At 47.9% G+C, this 19,530-nt stretch overlaps 1 protein-coding gene across 1 annotated transcript; it reads left to right on the top strand.

The window, feature by feature from the left end:
* The first annotated feature begins 68 nt into the window (after positions 1-68).
* Positions 69-18,491, top strand: Nost (Nostrin). Its single transcript, XM_077699845.1, has 12 exons — positions 69-224; positions 3,436-3,521; positions 4,435-4,515; positions 4,609-4,671; positions 5,253-5,511; positions 6,511-6,735; positions 7,081-7,200; positions 7,289-7,397; positions 10,759-10,847; positions 15,035-15,163; positions 15,707-15,965; positions 17,767-18,491. Exons 1-12 carry the CDS (start codon positions 198-200, stop codon positions 17,883-17,885), a joined length of 1,566 nt encoding a protein of 521 aa, XP_077555971.1. The 5' UTR covers positions 69-197; the 3' UTR covers positions 17,886-18,491.
* Positions 18,492-19,530: the final 1,039 nt, after the last annotated feature.

Below are 19,530 nucleotides of genomic sequence, written 5' to 3'. Positions count from 1 at the left end.
TATTGTTTTATATAGTTGCTTAACTTATTGTTTATTACAATCAGAATAATATTGTGCGGAGCTTTTTTAAGCAGACGCTTTTCACCTCTCTTGCGTGAGCCATACTGCACTAGAAAGCAGTAGTTGCGCTGTAAAATGTGCCGGATTCAACGACTGTTTCAGAAGACATCATAGGTACTGGAAATCGCCAGGAAATAATGAATTCATTTAGGGATGCTTTCTGGGTAAGTGAAGTTACTAGTACTTTTTATTATTTTTTAATCGGTTGCGCTGGCTTGCGGTGCTTTTGCACGGCTATCACAGTTCCGATCACTGTTGTTTTTCGTAAATTGAATGCATTTTGTAAGCTCATCGAACTGTTTAAACATCACCTCTGTAAGTGCGCACGCATTTCTTGTACGAACTGCTTTTTTGTGCGTTCGCTAAGTGACTATCGGAAGTACGTTGTAGCAGCCGTCGTGGCATTGCGATTGACTCATCGAAACTAATATTGGCGTTGTACTAATAGAAGTCTAACCAGTTTCGTCGTACACTCAATTGCTTTATGAGACCTTGTGATGTGCCGTTGTTGTCCTGTAGCAGACATTTTGACTGGACAATACAAGCGTTTCGAGTCAATGCGCTCGTGACCTCGTGAGCAGCCGTTGCGCGCGAGAACTGGACAATAGCCTGGCCAGCACCGAATCTTTGTTGTTTGCCCCTTTTATTTGAAAAAAGCAAAGCTGTATTCCTGTAGCAGAGTACGGAGACGTTTGGTATTGCTTGCGATTGACTGACAACCGCGTGCGACATCAGTTCGAACACCAACGGTCATCCAACCCATCCTCGGCGGAGGCTGGGCAGGGGGTAGGAAGGGAACTTTCTTTTTTTCATTTCTGCTATTCCCCCAGTCTCCGGCTGGCTGTGGCGTGGACAGAAACCGGTCGTGCCCTCTCCCATCTCCCCTCGCACGCGATATTAGGTCCCCCCCGCATGGCCACGGCTCGCCCGTTTTTATTTTATTCTCCGATTTCATGCGTGCGCTCCGTGAAAAATATCCGTCACGAAAACATTGACCGAGCAAGTCGTCGTCCGGCGTAGTGTACGGCACTCCGCCAACGCGTCGCGGCGGCTGGCGTCGACCTCCTTCGCCGCATGCGGGCGGCTGGGTCAGGATGCGGTTGCACTTATTTCAAATTTACGTGCCCTCTTCGCGGGTGGTAAACGTATATCCTCACGTACTACATATCCCCATCCCAGCGGAGAGAGGGGAGTTTCGGTAGTACGCGTCGCACGTGCCGACCGTCCCCCGCGGCGTTGTTTTTTTCGCGGCTCGAGCGAGCCGTGCAGCCCTCCCCCGCTTTCCTCTGCGTGGGGCGTTCGACGCGGAATTAGCGCTTCGCGGGCTGCTTCGGCGTTCGCGATTTGGTTGGCCGCTCCGTCGGATCGCGGATTCCGAAAACCGTATCGCTGTATCGCGCCATCTGCCTCACATTGAGCCCGCCCTGCCGTCGCTGCGCATGCGCCGCGTGCCAAGGCCGGCTGGCATGGCCGTTGCCCGCGATCAGCTGGCGCGCATTGCGCGCGCGCGCTTCCGTCGAGGGCGACAACACATGGCCCGAGGGCGTCGTCAACGCGTACCACGGTGGAAGTCTGAACGATAAACATTCACCGGGAACCTGCCTGAAAGCGTGCAGCAAATAGGCGCCTGTCTGCTTGACGATCGTGTTCAGAGCTGATTCAAATTCATTCGAAATTTCGATGATTAATTCTCTCCAATTAGCTGCGGGTTTACGTTCAGATATGTGAACCCTCTTTATTCCAACGTGCCACTTCCGTCGAGTGAATTGAAGTTGATAAAATAAATATCGTGGCTGAAATAAAATTTCAATTTTCATTCCAAATTTAAATAATGTTGGTAATTAATTATTTACCGAAACGAAGTGAAACACAAAATACAACTATACGCATTGCCTTGTAATAATTCTGAACAGTTGAAAGTAAACAGAAACAAACGAAACGGTCGCACTTTTGCAGCTCTTTTACAACATGCTGGGCACAGCATTTGGAAGCTGTCTTTCTTGTTCTTTTCTTTGTTTTGTTTTGAGCCTAAATAATTAACTTAAGCTGCATCCTCTATAAATAGACACTGTGTTGTGACTGAACTCGTTAACACTGTAGTTGTTTTTATGCTGAAGGTTACACTGAACTGTATCGGATTTGATTGGAATGGTATTGTACATACTGTACACACGTGTTGTAACGCATTTACATGCGCGAGTGGGCAATGCCACGGGTGATCTACGGTAAGATTGATCCCCAGTGCTTCTCCCACTCGTCATGATTCCCTTCGTGGAGAGGCTTTATGTAGAAATTTGTTTTGGCCGGTGAAGTAGTGCAACACTCGCTCATTAAGTTGCAGATGGCCGCCTTGCTATTTTGCGTGGACATTTATATGCTAACGTCATTTTTCGGATGCCAAAGTCACTTGCCTACAAATCTGGTGTCTTTTTTTTTTCTTTTTGTATTGTCAAGCTTGGTAGGCAGCAAGCTGTTGTCCTCTTGAACCTTCCGTCAGTTCCTACGCTAACATGCTATGGCTGAAGACGAAATGCAAAACGGTGTTGTCCTGGCATGCACAGTGTCTTCTTGTTCTCTGTGTTGTATCCATTATGGTCTTCATGCAGCTGCCACGCAGTCTAATATTCACGACTTGTTACATTTGCTACCAAAAAACGTTCATGACAGCCTCACATCTGTGTGCCACTCTGCACTTGAAGTTGAAACGTTTTATACAAATTCCTGCATGCAGTCTCCGTAGGACTCCCCATCATAGAAACCATAGAGCTTTGCCATTATCTGGGCTGCGATATTTTCCGAGCAGTAAGGTACACGCCATACGATAGCCCAAATGAAGAGCTTGTCCACAATTGTTGGTCCATCCTGCTTTTGGTGGTAGTCCTTGTCCTTGTAGCATTCATACTGTATTTTCGTGTGTATAGCCCGCACCAAAAATGCGAAAATTTCAGGGGGTGAAGTAGAGGTGCGGATTATATGCAAGGTATTTCCTTTGCTGTAGCTTCACTGCATGCGTGTTGGGCCGCGATGCCCCTACAGCAGTAATAGTGATTAAGCTACTGTTATCCCATTGACAGTGCTTATTTTGCACACACAGCACAGCAATATACCAGCCTGAAAAATCTATGCAGCAGATCTAGTTACATAGTCAGGTGGGTAAGTTCTTTTGCATAAACAATCGAGCAATAGATTGTAATCTTGCTTGAGTAGTAGTAGTAGTAGTAGATAAAATACGCGGGCAATACGTGGGGATATACATTTTTTTACTCGTCGACGGAAAGTGGGGGTGCGGGTTATATGCAGGGGTGGGTTATACGCGCGAAAATACGGTAGCTCAAGAAAGCTGGATTTTTTTTTTCTTCGTCTCCCGATATGCAGGGACCAACAGGGTTTGAGGAGCTGCGTCGCCTCCTGAAGCAAGGTGCTGACTTCTCCAAGGAAGTGGTTGGAATTCTGCAAGAGCGGTGAGCAAATTGCAAGCTGCGTCTTTCTTTCACCATTATGCGGGCAGTTGCTGGCAGGGTTGGACTCGATTTTGGTGCGCACACTTGATAGCTCTTCACGGCACTTTATTGGTGCTTATTTGTCCAGTTTAAGCATGGTAAAAAAGAGCGGGTGATTGCTGCGACAGATGAAGAGTAATGTTTGGAATCTGAGGGTCATTGCAGCCGCCTAAGCTGCTCTATGGCGTCATGTTTGTGTGACACCGGCCATGGTAGCACAGGGGCTAAGGCATTCGAGCTGCTGCACAGTGCAAGGCTGCAGGTTTGCTTTTGGAGAAATCTTTTGAGACAAGAGAAACATAATGGGCCTGCGTATTGGGGTGACCATGTATGCCTGCTCAAGAACACTGGGCAGCATAAACTGTCCACAGCTGACTGATGCCCAAACATTGCCTTGGCATTTATAATTGCAAACTCCACTATATTATGCTTATTGCACCCTACAGTGAATATATCATTCAATGAGTTGCGTGGTATTGCGCTGCTGAGTCCAAGGGCACGGGTTCAATTCCTGGCCGCCGCGGCCGCTTCTGTGATGGAGGCGAGAAGCAAAAACGCCCGTGTGTTCGAGATTTCGGCTAACGTTAAAGATCCCCAGGTGGTCAAAATTAATCCGGAGCCCTCCACTACGGCGCGCCTCATCGCCCATGTAGCCTCGGCACGTTAAAACCGCGTTATTAATCAACTCAATCGAGTTGCTTGATAAGTACTTTGTGGCATAAGACTGAAATAAAATAAGGCTGAAATAAAAATTTGCTTTCAAAGATTATACTAGAAGCTGCAATGCAAGTAACAAATGAAACAGCTGAATACTTATCTTGAGGGTTCTCATGTGTGGATTCTTCTGCTTTCCGTCCATCTACTTGCCTACCAGATCCGAGCTCGAAGCAGTCCACGCCAAGGGCCTGGCCAAGTTGTCCCAGCGTTTAGCCAGGGCAGCAAGAGAAGCCATAGGGTCAGTAATACATTGTGAGCTGCTTGCTTGGTTGGGGATAGTATTTGCATTGCCCGTTACTGATCCCAAATGCTCTGGAATTGTATACCGCAGAACCAGTGCCACGGCTTGGCAGGAAGTGGCGACCCAGCTAGAGCGAGAGGCCCAGCTCCACAGGTGAGCCGGAATTGGTGCTTTAGCCTCACGCTCACAAAACACGAAAGCTAACCACCTGGATCTCCTTTGCTTTTGCTCTTGGTCCACTGATCTGGCATGAAGTATGACAGAATTAGGATGCATCGTCTCGCTGAAAGTTTGTGTAATTCCATCGAGCAGGGCTTATGTAGATTTGCACATGTTTCTAAATAGAACAAGAAGAGGAACAGTTTGATCATCTGAGCAACAGGGCCGTTTCTTTCCTACAGGTAGGAAATTATTGTGGGACGGAGGAAGCATGCTGAGGGATTTTGGAGTATGCGCATGTTTTATGCATTGCCATTCTTGCATATATCAACATACTGGACTGTCCTGATATGTGTTGCCTGTCTCTGAAACATTTCCAATTCTACATTAGCGCAACATATCTTTTTTTCCTGGGTGAATGCCGAAAGGTTTCTGGTCGGGCAGGAAACCTTTCACCGCATATTGTTGAGTGAGTAGGCACAGTCCTTGTAGCGTTGCGACCGTGAGCACTTGAGTGGCCCCATTGAGGCTGCTGCCACCATGCAGAGAGCACTGCAGGCACCGCCATTGCACAGGGGCGTGTCGCGAGGCCTGTCGGAGGCGGTGTGCGGTCCCCTGCGGGCTTCGTGCGAGGCCCAGGCGAGCCGGCGCAAGTGCCTGGAGGCCGCGGTGGAGCGGCGAGCGCGGGCGGTGCGCGAGCGCCGGGCCCTGCAGGAGCGCACCAAGCGGCAGGCCCACCAGTGCGCCCGAGCCAACGAGCAGGCCCAGGGGCGGGCACTCGAGCCCCGCTCACACCGGGGAACCCGCCTGCTCACCGACAGGGACCTGAACAAGGTATGTGCTCACACCTGCTCGGCCGTCTTCTGTGTCACCTTGTGGCTTATAAGCTCATGCATTGCCTTCAGCAAAAGTCCAGGCAGCAGTTTATATTAGACCTAGCTCATTTTTGTCCATCTTTTGCATATACGTGCGTTGCAACACGCCTTGTTATTGCATTGAATTGTAGTGTAAGCCTTGTATTCCATTGTATCAACTTCTGGTCTATCCTGAAAAAGCAGCACCCATTCCGGCATCATGTCGATCCAACTTTGGCACTGAAGTTACCGGAGCGACTTCCACGTTGGCTAGAGACTTTGCTCCATCGATTACGTCTCAATGTAGCGCTCAAAAACCTACCAGGATCGCCTTGGCCTAACCTTGAACCCGACTGTGGTTCACCAGAAGCAGTCAAGCATATTTCACTGGAGTGCCCTACATATGGTCAACCAAGAAACAACCTCGCACAGAAGATCGAGTGCCTCAACCACAGTTCCCTAACTTTAAAAGCGCTTCTGGGACCATGGTCATCTCCCTCATCTCAGCGTAAAGTGCTAACCGCATTATTTGAATACCTCAGTGACATCGGCGTCACTGAGATGATATAGGATGAGAACATCCTTGCACTGTGCAACCATCTATAGACTTTTCACTTGTCGCACTGACGGTCCCCAACACACGCTACCTCCATTTTTCTTTTTAATTCTTTTATTTCGTTCTTTCTTCTCTCCCTCCCGCCTTACTTCCTATTGCAACTTTATTCCCCCCTCCCCATCCCGCAGAGTAGCATGTAGGCGTTAACATGCCGGTAGACCTCTCTGCTTTCATCTAGTAAAGAGCTTTCTCTCTCTCTCTCGTTGGCCTGTAAGAGCACAGTTTGAATCAATATACAGGGTGTTGAGCTATAGAAGAGTGTCTTGAAGAGGTTCTTCCTGAGCAATTTTAATCGACCCACTTTTGTTTGCGTGCCACTACAGTCGCAATTTCCTCCTTACCCCCCTTCCCCCCCTTGTGCAGCTGGAGAGCAAGCGTCGCAAGACGGAAGGGGCCCTGGGCAAGGCGGAGGGGGAGTACTACGGGGCGTGCATGTCGGCCGAGCAGGCCCGGCAGGAGTGGGAGACGCTGCTCTTCCAGACGGCCGGCTGGCTGCAGGCCCTGGAGCAGGAGCGGCTCGAGGCCCTCAGGGCCGCCCTGGCACGATACGCCCAGCACCTGGCACACATGGCCCCGCAGGCACAGCAGGTATTATTACGTGCAGGCGGCGCTCGTCTCGCCTTCCTCGCTGCGGGCTTGTCCTTGGGGCGTTCAACTTTGAGGAACTCGTGACGTATTCGTGCCCGTCTTCAGCTTCAGCCAAATTAGTGAAAGTTTGCAAAAATTGTGTTGTGTACGGCCAAGTGAGATCCCATTAGTGCTGCGGTTTCTTTGTGCTCCATCCACATCCTCGCACGCAGGGGCACATCTAAGAAAGTGCGCACGTTTTTTCCTCCCCAGCTGCAGCTCTCAATTTGTATTGACTAATTCAAGAGTATTGTCGTGAAAGCTGTTCCAGATTAATGCGATCAATCTGTTCTTCTATACATGCAGTGTGCGGACTGTGTCCAGGCACAGGCGGCGCGTGTTGACGTCAAGCAGGACATTGAAGAGGCCGTGCGCCTGAGGGGAACTGCTCCCAATGTGCCGGAGCAGCTGCTGCCAGACTTCTACGTAAGCTGTTGGCCTGAGCAAAGTCCCTTCCCCCCTGTACTTCAAGTGCTTGGCCAACGAGAGTGTTGTTGTTGTTGGCCCCCCGCAGGCAGAGGACCTGTCCAGCCCCATGCAGCCCCAGAGACGCAGAGAGGCCTTGGAAAGGCTGCTGCAGCTGCTGCAGAAAGACCTCGACACAGAACGGCGGGGGAAGCAAGGTGGGCTGGCTCTCAATCCCCCGACAGGGGCCAACTCCACACCCACAAAACCGCAGCATTTAAAAGGGTTGTGAAGGCATTTTCAAAAAAAATTTGTTGTGTGGGTACTTAGAACTCTGGAACCTTAATAAACAAACTATGCATAGCCGTTTCGTCGCATGATATTGGCAAATAGGAAAAAAAATGCAGTTACAGTTTCTCCAAGGCTTTCCTCCTCAAGTCGTGAAGTGACGTCATGTTAAGAAGCCTATCATAGCTGCACCTTGTCTGCACAACAGGTCGGCATACAGTGGGCTCACAAAGGGTCACATACAGCTACAACGTCGGCGCCACGATGAAACTCGCCCCGCAACTGAACGGGAGATGTCTGATCTCTGATACGACTGATCAACATGGTCAAACTTTCAGTCAACAATGCGGACGAGTGGCGAAGGGGCCCTAAACAGGGTTACAAAGGTTGCAATTTTACATGTGCAGTCGCTGGAGTACTATCCAAGGAACGTCCTGCCGAAAAAATGGTTTAAAAACAAACGAGTATTAGCTTAGCTATCGTACATTAAAAAGGGCCAGCAATAAGGCCTGGAGCTTTCTTTCTCTCATCGCGCCTTCAAAGCACTGTGGAAGCTGTGACGTCGCCAACCAGGTGTAAGACCACCTAGAATAACAGGGCAAAACCCTTGATGGTTTGAGATTCACGCAGTCATTGGCTCCACTCGGCAGTATGTCGCGCTTTTTTTTAGCAGTCGACGGCATGCTCTGCCTACTAGTGTCGCTACTGCTGAGTGGGGCCGGTCAGCCCGCATTGAACTACTGTGCGGCTGTCCTCAGCGCGGCAGCTGTGCCTGCATATGCACGTCAGTTTTAGAATAGGGGAAACGAGTGTTCAAAGGCTAGATAAAGGGGGTTCCCAAACACAACATGCTCGCTCACGACAGTAATTGAAGATTTTCACCGACGACTGGCGGCCTGCTAGCGTTTCTGCATGCGGTGCTGTCACGGTGAAAAGATCCCCCGAGGTCAGCAGAAAAGGCTTAGCATCGCCGCAGTTATTCAGTCACCGCTTTATGAAACTACGCCGACGATCACCAGTGCACTCTTTCACTGTACTATCACCCCCTTTCGCACATTTATAAACTGATTTTCAGCAATAGTCCCGCTCTGGCGGGCGGTGACAATTTTTAGCTGCTGCGGTGTATGCCGTATCGTACATGCACGGCACAGTGGGCTCATTGCCGACCATGTAGGCAGGTGCTTGCCGCGGTCACGTGAGTGGCGGTGTTTCTGCCGGCAGAGACGCTCCGTGTTTTCCAGCGTTATTCATACCTTGTAAACGATTCGCTATATAGTATCTACAAACTCAGCTGAGTTTGTAGATACTATATAGCGAAATGAGCTAGCTAAGCTCGTGCGACAGGTGGCGACGATCGATGTTCGTCCCTACTACGATACGCTGTGCCGTGCCTTGCTGCAACGGCCAAAATGTGCACCGGCGTTTTTCCCAGAGCTGGGAATGCTGATTGGCTACAGCATTTAAAGGGGCCCACCAATTGCAGTGCCGTACTGTTCAGTGCTTCGTGCGTCATAGAGGCTGCGTCAGAGCCAAAACTGTACGTCATAGTGCGGGACTATGGCGACGAGGTTCTGTAGGTAAAGAAAGAAAGAAAGGGAAATCTTTTTTGCATGTTGCGTGGCTCCTGCTTTATGAAGAGGTGAAACAATTGGTATACGTTGTCATGAAGGGGTACACTAGCGATTGCGCGATTGAAATGGTGACCTGTGGAAACCTATTTAGGGCCCCTTTAAAATAAACTGGGTATTTGTAAACTGTTAACACTGTTTTGCACTAGTCCAAACTGTTGTTCTGCTAGCCGGTATTCTTGTTCATGCTTGCTGACACCTGCCTCACATAGAGTTACACGAACGTTAACTTTCTGGCCTGACGAGCTAAAGCTTATTATCACTGAAAGCTTAAAACAAGAATTTACTACATAAACAAGTTTATCGAAGGAACTTGGAGTAGTTGGGAATTAAAACCAACCCATCATTTACTCTTCAAGGGCAAAATAACTAGCGAGAAGCAGTGATGCAGCGCGTTGCTGAGTCCCACCATCACACAGTTTGATTGCTTCCTCCAATGAACAATGCTGTTAACATTTTTTTTCGATAATTGGATATGCTCCCCTTTAGCTTACTGCAGAAGCCTTCAACATAAGTTGGCAGTTACAGCCCTGGGTACACTACAATTTATGAGAACCCACGAGTGTGCTGGGCTGCAAGTATGGCGCGGCTTTTATGCCACAGGTTTTTTCCACATGCGCTTTCTACGCCTTTAGTCAAAATGGTAACATGTTTTACTTCAATGCAGGCTGGCCCAGTGGCTGCAAGTTGGAATCGCACGCAGGGCACTTTTTTTTTTATGTTGCTGAACCAGCTTCCTGCAGTTTGATAAAGAAAAGACAATATTCCGAAGAGAATTCGACAAGACAATGTGAGCTTCAGCAGGGAAACCGAGTACAGACCGTACAAACAGTCAGTAGGTCTGAGTTCTGTTACAACGGTTGCCAGACAGCTGAAGCGGTCACGCCACCAATGTTTATGACAACGAATAAATGAGCATTATTTTTAAAGTATTGCGTCTGCAGCTTTACAAAAGAATATACACAAAGAGCGTTTAACTCTCAAATGTTCTTAACATGACATCACTGCTAGCTGCGCTGCCGACCTACGATGCCCACATGGTTGCTTGCAATGCACCTTAAAACGAGCATTTCGAAGGTGCCTCGTAAGTTCCAGAAGCAAATAATTGTGAACATATTTGGGATTTATGATATTAAACGCTTGTTCAAGCAGATAAAATTAGGCAAAGACAAATGCATTTTCCTATCATGACCCCGCTCCTCGCCATGCTGTACACGGTGTGGCAACCAAGCTCCTGTTTGGACAACAACGACAACCCAGTGGCAAACTTAAGATTATTTAATGCACGATGAGATGAAGAACATAACAACATCATTGCAAACAGGGCTGCGGCGAAGGTTGCACCTTCAGTACCCAAACCAGCAGCATAACAGCTCTTGAGCTCTCTCCAAAATGCACTGGCTCACTGGTTGCTAATGTCTGGAGCATCTGTAGGCTCAGATCCAACCTTCAAAAGTTTGCAGATGACATAAGAGAATGCAAACTGCGGTCAAGTAAAAACACAAGCACAACTTTACTGTGTTTAGAGGAGTATGGAGAGTCAATGGTGCGCCAATGATTTGCATCTGCATTTGCAACAGTTGTGGGATCGCTGTTAACGGGTGCAGCAGCAGGTGCGGCACTAGTTTAAGGAGACCATGCGTCGTGTCCCCCCCCCCTGCAGGTGTGGAGTCCCTAGCCCAAGCCTTTCGAGAGTCTCCTCGGTTTGGCGACGAGGAAGCTCAGCTACGTGTTCAAGAGAAGCTCCAACAGGTTCGTCCGTGTGCTGTTGACTGTGCGCTAGCAGTATGCTAATGCTGAAAGGCTGTTTCCCAATGCTGTGTACTATTAATGGCTAGCAGCCTAACATCTTTCAACTTGTTAGCTTGACACAGTTCTCCTTGTTTTGTAATTATTTTTCCTGTACTTTTTTTTACAGAGGTTTTAAAGGGGCCATGAAGACAAAATACAAGTTTGTTCTATTCGAAAGATTTCGTGTTCTACAGTGCCCCCAGCGCTTGTACGGAAGCAAACGATGCTTTATTCACTGCGAAATTAATCGATTTAAGCTAAAATGTTGATTCTCGCCCCAAAATGTGTGTTTGAACGACGTTTGCGATGACATCATATGAACAGGTCTTTCAACTAAACTTGGTGCACTTGGTCCACTTGCTTACTGTTAGACAACCTAGATGGTGCCACCACACTGCGGCAAGCCGTTTTCTGCCTTTGGTTTGTTTGTGACCGTATGTAAACCTGGCTTGTTTTCGTTGATGGGCAAAATAATCGTTTCGTGAAACACAACTCTCGCTGGACAAATATGGTCATGTGAGACACCGTCACTTGCGTCAGTCAGCCGGTGTCGTCTGAGACAACCCCAAAGCCCCGCAGTGCTGTACATCTAAATGAAGCATAGTGCATGCAGTACCTACTGCAGTACACTTCGGTACTTCTATATTTACGTCTGCTTTCGTAACTTCCACTATTTGTCCAACCATTCTTAAGGCTTTCGAAAGAATGTGTCCTAAATTTAAGCGCAAATAGCTCGTTAGGCAAGCTTATAAGCCCTGCCTACTTTGCGTTTGCTTTTGCCGCCCTCCGCCATTCGCAGAGTTGTCTGGTATGACATCATAGGCTCTGTTGCAGGAAATGAGCTAGTGGGTCGCATGGCCACTCTCTTTTTTCCTGATTATGTAGCTTATTTGAGCGAAGTTTACGTTAAAAATGGTGTCAGCATGATTCTAACGAGGCAATCTTTTAAATGAACCAAACTTGCGTTTTATCTTCATGTCCCCTTTAAGGTACTAGGGTACATGGTGTGTCATTTTAACATGCCACAGATATATATATACACATACATACATATCAATCAAGCCCCGGGGGTAGCATAGTGGTTATCGCACCAGACCGGTATTCTGGAGGTCGTGGGTTCGGATCCCACCCGGCGGGCATTTTTTCACCACTTTCTTTCTGACTCAAAATATTCTTCATCTGTTTATATGACCTACCGCATTCCCCCCTTTGCTTTCCGAGGTTTTCTTGGCGACCAAACCTTATTCTATCTGTATGTATGTATATATATATATATATAATATATATGTATGTATGTATTTGTCTCGCCTAGGGACGGACACCGGAATGCCTGCTGGTGTAGGGGAGGTGGGATAGGGAGGAAAGAGTACATAGGAATAGGGGGATAGGGTAGAGGCCTTACATAAATATATAACACGTGGGCAAGAATAACATATATACAACGTTAGGTGGAAAAAAAAAAAAAAACGAAACACTAGACATATAAATATCAAAATACAGGACACGAAGGAGCTTGAGTAGCAAAAAGTATATGAGAGAGAGAGATCCCATTTTTTTCATGTGCCATAGCTTTTCAAGAACAAGCAGGAACTGTAATATTAACTGCAATGATTACCAAATTAATTTATTAATTTGCAATTATTATGCTACTTCCTAAATGCAGATTTAATTTGTATTAAGAAATTGTGGGCAAGTAGTAAGAAAAGTCCCAAATCTAGCTTGTGAATGCATCCCAAAATATAGACCTCCAAATGTAGGGGGGAATGTCAATGCATTAGAGGTAAAACGTTGTAGATGCATGTCTTTTAGCCACAAATGATATTTAGGATTTTTTTTATGTGCTACCTCTAAATACTACCTACCTCCAGTTCTCTAATACAGTAAAACCTTATTGTTGGTGCATTTTTCAGTGTACTGCAAAATAAAAGCTAATGTAAACAGATTACACTGGGTCCAAGTTTTCACAATGTAACTGTTGGAGAACCACAATAACTGGGAAGATATCAATCAATCCCTGCTGTACAACCTTTCGCCAAAAGGCCATTAATTAGAAAGTCAACACGTTCGCTCCGGCATGCCTTCTTGAGAACCCGTTTTACATGCGGAGTGACCTGCCAGTGGGCCAATCGGCATATCTCCCAGGTGTGGTGCGATCCACCGGTGGGTCACACGCCTATGCCTGTTTCTTTTGCTCCAAAAGAGATGGCGCTGCAATTTTTCATGCTGGCATTTCGCGAATTTATTTGAAAAATGGTAAGGTGTTTTCGAGCAGCAGGAAATACGAATGAAACGTATTTCAGAAACTGCGGAAAAATGTTGGCGAGCGACACTACAGTGAAATAGACCACCACTTTACTTTGCTCCTTGAAAACAATAGCGCTGCCCCACGTTCAATGCAATAAATATATAAATCTACATTGGTTGAATTTTGAAACCTCAGATGGCAGGACATCACGGAGCGTTCTCAAGTGTGGGTCATCGGCGAGCCACACCACACACAGTATGAAAACGTTCTCATTAAGTGTGTCGTGGGTCACCTATGGGTCACGGCATTTACCAGCAGAAAGGTATTCTTCTGGCCATTTATAACTTCGTGCAACAATCGCATCACTGCGTTCAACTGTGATGAAGTTATTGCATCCGCAAGCAGATACATGCTCGTAACTTCATTGCCACTCGGGAGAAGCACAGGCCATGACCCACCGGTTACCCACAACGCAGCGAACGTATTAATAGACCTTGGTGCTAGTTAATGCGGTGATTACTGTGTTTTCTGGGGGCCACTGAGACCCCTACGCACACAACAAGGGGAGATGTGCTTCTAGCTTTCACCATTTAAAACTTGTTGCCGTTCTTAAAGGGACCCTGCAACACTCTTTCAGCAGTGCAAGTAAACCTGTGCGACGTTTAGATTACAGTGCCAGGAATACCTGAGCCAAACATTACACATGTACGTGAAGCGGTGAGCACTCAAATCTCTGTGAAAGACTCGCAAAAACCAACTGCGCTCTCTTCAACTTCCCTCATTATGCACCACTGGCACCGCCAAAATGACGTCATTTGTGCGGTGGCTGTCCTACTGGCTGTCGCTGATCAACATCGCAGCTTATTTCTCGCATTTCCTGTGACGATCCGCCGTCGTCGGCGCTGTGCACCAACCTCTTCTATGCCTGAACCTGTACCAGCAGTTTTGGCATTTCTTTTGTGTTTTGCTTGTGTGCGGAGTTTAAGTGATGAACTCAATACCTCCATTTCAACCAGACCACTCGGCAACGAACATTTATTGCTTCAAAAGCGCCTTATCAGCCTGAGCACGTGTTTGTGAGCAGGCAGCCATGCCTGCTTTTTTGTTGCACTAGACGGGAAATAGACCCCTTAACATTGCGGAGACTGGAAAACTTCTCAGCCTGTAATATATTGAAGGTAGCCAAAGAGAACACCGCAAGCCACTACCCCTGTGCGGGAGAGAGCGCACAGCTTTCATCGCGTTGTTCGCGGTTGAGTTGAGAAGGAACAGTTATGCGTGATTTCTCATCGCACGTAGTTTCGGTGATAGTGAACGGATTTTCATACGGTAATTCTTGCAGGAGGTGATTGCTGGGACAATAGACTTTACCCCAAAATACATACTGAGTAGTTGATGTTAAGCCTACAGGGTCCCTTTAAAAGTTGTACACCCTGTCTCTGTTAACATGCACCAAGAATTGCAACAGGACCAAGCACTCGAGGGAGATTGGACCAAGTGCATTTTCTTAGCTGTCATGCGTAGTTACAGCTAGTGTGTTTTTTTCTCTCATGAAGCTTAATTGGCAAAATAACTAAATTTAATTACCTGACTTTTTTATTGTTAGTTTAATCGTAAAGGTGCTGATCAGAAAGCTTTGGAGCACCTCGGGAAAAACACCCGAGCTGCGCATTTCCACCTTCATACGATTTGCGCATTTTTTTGTTCTGATTTGTTTCGTTTTCAGGGCAGGGAGAAAGGTTGAAAAGGTTGAAAGCATGTGTTTCCCACTAGTAAGGATTGCGGGGCTCTGGGGAGACAGCTTGTCTGCTCCTGGCAGTGTACACTTGTGCAAAGCACTGCCACCTGCCCCACCAAGCACTAGAAGGAGCCTCAGACCCGGTGTTGTCGTCGTCCCCTGCAGCTTCGCCAGAGCCTGGCCTTCCTGGAGGCCTCGCGCCACAAGGTGCAGTGCTGCCTGGCGGGCCTGGAGGGCCAGCCACGACCGCCACACCCCCTCGCCCCTCACCTGGAGCAGCGCAGGGACCGACAGGCAAGTGGCCAGGGGAGAGTGCCCTCGCCCCTCTGCCTCCTCCTCCTCATTTATGTCCCCCCCCCCCTCCCTTTAATGATCTGGTACCAGAAATATGCCCATGAATCAAAGGTGGATTCAAGGGCACCCCGCTGAAGCTCCTTCTGTAGAATTTTGATGCTTTCTTTTCATACTTCTCAGGCGTGTCTCATTTAAGCGTGCACTGTGTGTGCTAATGTTAAAAGCACTTTCTTGCTTTACGCAGGAGAACTCATGATGGTGCCCAGTAGCATGAGTAATTGTCTATAGAGCTTTAACCAACATGGTTAGCATTCGCCTATGGCCATTCACACTACATCATAAATTCTGACACCATTACAATAATAATTAAAGTTTGACTTTGACCATGCCTGTTCAAACCAAAACTCTGCTTGATTGGTTTACTTGATCTGTGTACCAGTCTATAAAGTGGGCTGTGCCATGAAGTATACCATTCTATAAAGTGTGCCACATTACAAAGTATGCCAGGCTCTAAAGTGTTCCACACTGGGATGGTGTACGCAGGGGCTGGCCCAAACAGTGCTCAAGATTCCCCCCTGGCTCCAGAGGCGCTCTTCAAGCACGGAGGACACAGAGGTGTGGGACCGGGGCTCGGCAGACGGCGGCACCGAAGCGCCACCCACTCCCAGCTCCGTGGAGGCCGACCAGAGCGAACCCGAAGGGGAACCGCAGCAGCAGACATACGTCAACGTGCTGCCCTCGCGGTGCCGCGCTCTCTACGACTACAAAGCCTCCATGGAGGATGAGCTCAGCCTATGCTCAGGTATGTCGTACCCCTAGAGCAAGAATACAATGGCAGGCACAACACCCATTGCAGTGGGCGAGCAACCACATAATGCCGCAGTAAATGCTAACGCAGATAAAGCTTGGCAGCTGTGACAACAAAGATGATAGCGGCACTTGATGGACAAAATTGTAGAAGTCACATTCACTTTCTCACTGCCCTGCGGATGCCGATCACGGCGTCTACACGGTCTTTTTCTCCGACAAGAGGTGCGCCAGGTGCCCTAGCTGCCCTACGAAGTGAAGTTTCCCCTCCTGTCTTGTTCTTACTCGGTGGTCGTACCACATGCTTCACCACTGTGGGAGGTCGTGGCTACTAATGGGACTGTATTACCTGGATAGCAAGCTATAAAACGAGAACCACAGCCAAATCCCCACCGCGACGTTCGTTCGACGACGTTCGCTGGCGAGGGTTCGTTCGACTCACCGGGAGGTGCCAAGGATGCACTTAGAGCCAGGCGATGTCGACAAACCAGGCTTTATTGCTCGTTCATAAAATGGAACATGCGCTGGACAGGCTGTCCTGAGCTGGGATGGGGGTCGGAGCCCCACGAGCTCGGTAAGCCGTCCGTGGCTGCTGGCTCGGCTCGGCTCCTGACGGGAGACTAGCCTTGTCGCGGGGTCAAGGAACGCCAGTTCCTTTGTCCAACCCGCATGGTTCCAGACCTCGCAGGCCAAGCCCCAAGCAGAGCATTCCTGCTCCGGACGTAACCTCAGTTGGAGAGAAGGGTCTCCAGGAGGGGAGGAGGGTGCCAGCGGGAAGCCGGCCGCTAGAGGGCCGGCACTCCGTGCACTGATATTACCGATGGGGAAGTGCTTTTTAAGCCTGGCTGGTTATTTTACCACTTATTTTGTTGTTCAATAATTTTGATCAACATAACACTGAATAATACTGCACAAGGTATTTTATTCTGCTGTTCTTTTTTTTTCTTTTTCCCAGTTAAGATAGACACTGACTGTCAAGTGCATGTGCAAGTTGCCTGACGGGTCTTTTGGGTATCTCACCGATTGGAGTACAGCTGCATAATGCTCTCAAATAGAGAAAAAGAAGTGGGGGGAAGACAGCTAATCGAAAATGGTCATGGGGGATATATTGGCTTGCTTGGAAATGCAAGCGATTACTATATCAAAGTCTTTAGCACTATGCTGTGTCCAAGTATGCTTGATCCTACAAAACAAACTGGACCGACTTTTAGATGCGACTGCATCTCATTCACTCGCCTTGTCCCTCCATACGGCGTTGTTGTTGTCCGTCCACACCCCTCTCCCATTCTCCTCGCCGCGCAAGCTGCGCTCTCCCCGCCGCTCACCCCCTCTCCTCTCCGATAGCGAACACTCTCTCGCGAGGGGCATTGGATTGGATTGGATTCGATTGAGTTGGGTTGGCTTGGATTGGATTAAAGTGGATTGTGTTGGATTGTGTTGCGTCATAGCCGCGGTCGTTCCAGCACCGGCGTTCCGATTTCGGGTACGTGCATAGACTTGATCTTCGCTGCAAATTGCACGGTGGTCCCGTTACTTCACCATCCACTACCCGTACACTTCAGCGACCACAAGGCCGTCATCGTTAACGTTACGCCGCGTGTTAAATAAAGAATACATCATAAGCGTTCCTCACACGTTTCACGCAATTAGAAAATCAACCCAACAGAAACACCAAGTGAACCCCCAAGATGCGTGGCATCTCTACAGGGTTCCCCTCACGGGAAGGTGGGGTAATTTTAAACTTTGCTGTCACAGTGCAGAGTGCCCTGTGTAAGGACATTGAGTGGTTTGTGCAGGTGACCTGGTGACTGTTCACAGCCGGGCAGAGGAGGGCTGGTGGCATGGTGAGAAGGATGGGCACTGGGGCGTCTTCCCGGCCAGCTACGTCCAAGAGCTGGGCCCAGAGCCCGGATAGACGTCGCTCGTACGTTGTACGAGTCTAGAAACGCCAGTCATTGCAATCGTTCATGTTAGTCTACGCCTATCTTGGCTGAGTACACCCTTGTCACATGTAGCTTCACTTACCCATGGCCACAGAAGTGTAGATGCAAGAGGACAGAAATGGTGGATGTCTTGGCTGGGTAGGAAGCACAAGCATTTATCCTGTGAAATGTGCAATGCATCATTTCGAACAGTTCCTGGTGCTTGCTCTGTGCGTTAAACTAAATGCGTGAAGACGAGGCTCAGGTTTGCGGTCAAAGGAGATCAACCGTGCATTTGGGGGGCTAGGTGGAAGCCGCTGCTGTTTTGTCTTCACTGGCAGAGTGAGTCTGGGCAAGTGCACCCTTAGCCACTTACATTTATTGTGTTTGTCCCAATTCTTCATTTGGACTCTCCCTGCATTTGATCGAGGTGCGTCAAAAAGCCAGAAAAAGTTGAGGTGATTCATTTGGAAAGCCTTGCACAGCCTTGCTGTGTATTCTTCTAGCATGTTTTAGAGCTAAATGGTAAAAATGTGGCCACTTGGCCGCAGTAAACATGCATTTTCAGTGACCTGGAACAGTAGATCAGTATTCCTTGGGGGAAGAAAAAGACTGGCTTTATTTACATTAGAGGATGAGTGCAACACACAGCATCATTACTTTTTAACTTACTAGTTATCAGTTATGCCACAATCAAGGCTTCGGGGCCACCAGACGATTGCACATTTCAAGCAATCTTGTAGGCTTGGTCTTGCCTCTGATATCCTAGCACAATAGCCTTTGGGAGGAAGATTTTTCGATGTGTCTTGCATATAAAGCAGCGTAGGCTCGGAAATCAAATAAAAGCATTTCATTCTGGCTTTAATAGTGGTGCAGTTATAGAACCTTGGGGCTAAAGCCACAAAGTGTGTTTCCTGAGTCGAAGTGCTAGACTGTCCTTACACTAATGGTGTCTGCATTTCATCTGTCAGTACTTGAGGGCCAAATTAAGAGCAGTGATATTTCTATCTTCTGAGGCGGCGAGTTTTAATTCCCAAATAAGTGCCTTAACCAACCAGGAAAAGTTCTTTTAGAACTTCGTGACAAAACCAAACTGTGCACTGCAGTTATACACTTGGGTCTGTTAGCTTGTTATTACTGCATATCACTTCAACTGACGACTTCTTATGCCCCCTCCAGAAATGTTGAAAACACCCAGAGATGCCGAAGTCTTGCAAAAAATTCGCTGAGTGCAGCTAAGTGTTTGGTGTATATACAGCTACTCTCTGTCGGAAGTAGTCTATTGCAGTCGTACATCGTAATACTAGAGTGTTCATTTTTGTACTTCATTTTTTTAATTGCTCGTCATTGTCAATTTTTTTTGGCATCTTATCAAAATTTACAATGCTGGTGCTTTGGCAGAAATTGCAAGCCACCCATTCTTGCAAGTGAAATTCTTTTGTTCTTTATTGTGCTTTGTAATGTAGTTTTCATGACTTTAATATCGTAAAGAGAACCATCTGTTCAATGGCCAAAAATCAGTTCTTGCCCTAAAGAGAAAGGGAAGCATCCACTCCAGATTGTGGAGACTTGTTGCTTCACCTTGAATACAGCTTGTCTATTGAGTTCCACACATTTCCAATGTTGTTTGATACAATG

The sequence above is a fragment of the Haemaphysalis longicornis genome, unplaced genomic scaffold, assembly GCF_048455015.1.
Source record: "Haemaphysalis longicornis isolate Haplotype H1 unplaced genomic scaffold, Haemaphysalis longicornis Haplotype H1 scaffold_2, whole genome shotgun sequence".
NCBI lineage: Eukaryota > Metazoa > Arthropoda > Arachnida > Ixodida > Ixodidae > Haemaphysalis > Haemaphysalis longicornis.
The sequence above is the reverse complement of the archived record's forward strand: the minus strand, read 5'-3'. Positions and strand labels throughout refer to the sequence as shown.

Excerpts from the sequence above, each read along its gene's own strand:
- Nost (XM_077699845.1), top strand. The coding sequence starts at position 198 with ATGAATTCATTTAGGGATGCTTTCTGG. Across the intron at positions 225-3,435 it reads CATTTAGGGATGCTTTCTGG|GGACCAACAGGGTTTGAGGA; the intron begins GTAAGTGAAGTT and ends CCCGATATGCAG. Across the intron at positions 3,522-4,434 it reads GTTGGAATTCTGCAAGAGCG|ATCCGAGCTCGAAGCAGTCC; the intron begins GTGAGCAAATTG and ends CTTGCCTACCAG.